The sequence below is a fragment of the Octopus sinensis genome, unplaced genomic scaffold (genome assembly GCF_006345805.1).
Source record: "Octopus sinensis unplaced genomic scaffold, ASM634580v1 Contig17118, whole genome shotgun sequence".
NCBI classification, from domain to species: Eukaryota; Metazoa; Mollusca; class Cephalopoda; order Octopoda; family Octopodidae; genus Octopus; species Octopus sinensis.
In genome coordinates this window covers 12,501-15,000 of record NW_021834813.1, presented here as the reverse complement: position 1 = coordinate 15,000, position 2,500 = coordinate 12,501, and the positions used below count along the sequence as shown (strand labels likewise).

Sequence of the window (2,500 nt, the reverse complement as noted above, 5' to 3'; positions counted from 1 at the left end):
CCTTGTGATATTATTTGGTAGTTCTACAGTGTTTGTCTCATATTCTAAGAACCGTGGAATATTGAAAATAACTCCTCCAAGGTACAGTGCCAGAACCACCCGGCGTGCTCTTGAAATATCACACATGCGCTCTGCTTTGAAAGGATGGCATATCATAATATAACGATCTACAGTAAATGCTAATGTCAACCATACTGACGTTATTTGGAAGGTAACCGCCAGTGGATGGACAATAGGAAACATTTCTGAGTAGTAGTTATCTGTCCAATAGATTACCCCTCGTTCAGGGTATTTGATATCTTTATGGAACATAAGTACGGATGTGATCAACACCAGCAAATCACAAATGGCAAGGCCAGATAGATATGTATACGTCGAAGACTTCATCGTTTTTCGTGTCAACACAATGAAAGAGAGTATATTCCCGATGATACCAAGGCAGCAGATTGTCATGCCACCAACACCCATAAGATAAAAGGTGACCAAGTTATAAGTGTGAGATGAATCCTGTTGCTGGGAGGGGCTTGAACTCAATGTAGTGGTCAAGTTTAAATCATAAGCACTTTCATTTTTAATAAAATCAAGATTGATTTGGTTCATGTTTGCCATATCACTGTTGCTTGGAAAACGGTTTTTTTTTTTTTAAAGACAACTGAAGAATTTATGAATGAAAGACAAGAGACTCGAACTTTAAACAAAAAAGGGTAGGGTCGGGGACCAGAATGTTCAACAGTTTCCAATGGTTCAATCCCTGACAAAGGAAACTGGATTGTGATTATTCTTTTTACTTTTTTTTGCGTTTTCCTTTTTCTCTGTTTTTGTTTTGCTTTTGATCTGCTTTGAATAATATCATACAGTTTGATAATTTGTTCATTTTACAGATTATCTGAATTAATCAGTGAAAGAATATGCATATATGCATGTGTGTATGTATGTGTGTTTGTGGGTGGCTGCGTGCAGATATCCTTGTATATTTTCTTTTAATATATCACCAAATAAATGTCAACATGTATGTGTGTATATAAATATATATATATATATTATAATATGTATATAACTGTAGTATAAATATGTGTTTATATGTGTTTATAACCACAGTTCGCAATTGGTTTTTAAAGTATTTGAGTGTAGTTACAATAACTGCAACACACTTTCGCTTGATTTCAATTAGTTCTTTAAAAATTTATGCTTCTTTTTTTACCTCTTTTATTTTTCTACAACTTGTAAATTTTTTTTTCTCCTTTTCAATGTTAAAAATTTCCTTTTATAATTTAATATTTCTTGTATTTTTTGGGAAATTTCCTATTTCTCTCTCTCTTTTTCGTTTCACTTGTTTATTATTTTTTTGTTGTGTGATTACTATTATTATTAGTAGTATTGTTATATTTGTTGTTATTCAAAGACACTAGTATTCAAAACTACAAGAATAAATAATGGTTAGATGATGGTGTTAAGGAAATCAAAAAAAAATTGGATGGAAAGAAAACAAGTGAATATATGAAAATAATAATGTTAAAGAGAGAGAGAAAAAAAAGTTGAATAGAGTGAGAGATATAAGGTGTAAAGATAATTGATTGCAATAAGAACAGGTGAGAGAAAGAAACTGTAGCTTCTAAGAACTGGTCTTCATATAGACTATAAAGTTCCAAGATATTTAAACGTAGGGCTTGGCTCCATTTGTAGCTGAGCTAATTATGTTCCTGAATAGAGTTGTATTTTCCGAAGGTTTTGATCGGTAGCATATGGTTCTTTGTAAGTGTTGAGAATGTCTCTCATACTTGGCAGCATGGCATTTAAATAAAAGTAGCACATAGATCATAGATTTGGTTGTATTGATTACAGCTTTGTGCAGCTGATAGCATTAATATCAGAGCTGTCAGTGGCAGACACAGCAGGAGCCTGGATTGGTTTTATGAAAATCACAAATTCTGAAGTGGCCACCACAACTTGCTGTCGTCTGAAAAATATAAAAAAGAGAAAACAAATTAAATTATAAATGAAATAAATTAAAATATAGAAATAAAGTAGGACAATTATTATTATTATTATGGAATATGGACATTAAATTATTATCATTATTTCTTTTATCTCAGGTTTTGTTGGAGCTCTTGGAGTCTTGCATGCATAGCAGGCTTGCTGCTTGCAGCCTATGGCACTGTGCTATCTGTTCTTTTCAACTATCTAATACCTATTTCTTTATTACCCACAAGGGGCTAAACATAGAGGGGACAAACAAGGACAGACATAGGTATTAAGTCGATTATATCGACCCCAGTGCGTAACTGGTACTTAATTTATCGACCCCGAAAGGATGAAAGGCGAAGTCGACCTCGGCGTAATTTGAACTCAGAACGTAATGGCAGACGAAATACCGCTTAGCATTTCGCCCGACGTGCTTACGTTTCTGCCAGCTGATTATTCAGGCCATGCCAAGGAGGCAAACCTTTTGTAACAGTTCTACTGGGCACTCTATTCCATTTTGCTTTCATGCATTGTCAGA

At 33.9% G+C, this 2,500-nt stretch overlaps 1 protein-coding gene across 1 annotated transcript in view; it reads right to left on the bottom strand.

Annotated features, from left to right (window-relative positions):
• Nucleotides 1-1,957, bottom strand: part of LOC115231007 (sex peptide receptor-like) — a 3,581-nt gene extending 1,624 nt beyond the window's left edge. Inside the window, exon 1 of the mRNA XM_029801101.2 lies at nt 1-1,957. This exon is cut by the window's left edge and continues 1,624 nt beyond it. Coding sequence (XP_029656961.1) covers nt 1-609 — 609 coding nt within the window. The 5' untranslated portion in view covers nt 610-1,957.
• Between the last annotated feature and the right edge of the window lie 543 nt (nt 1,958-2,500).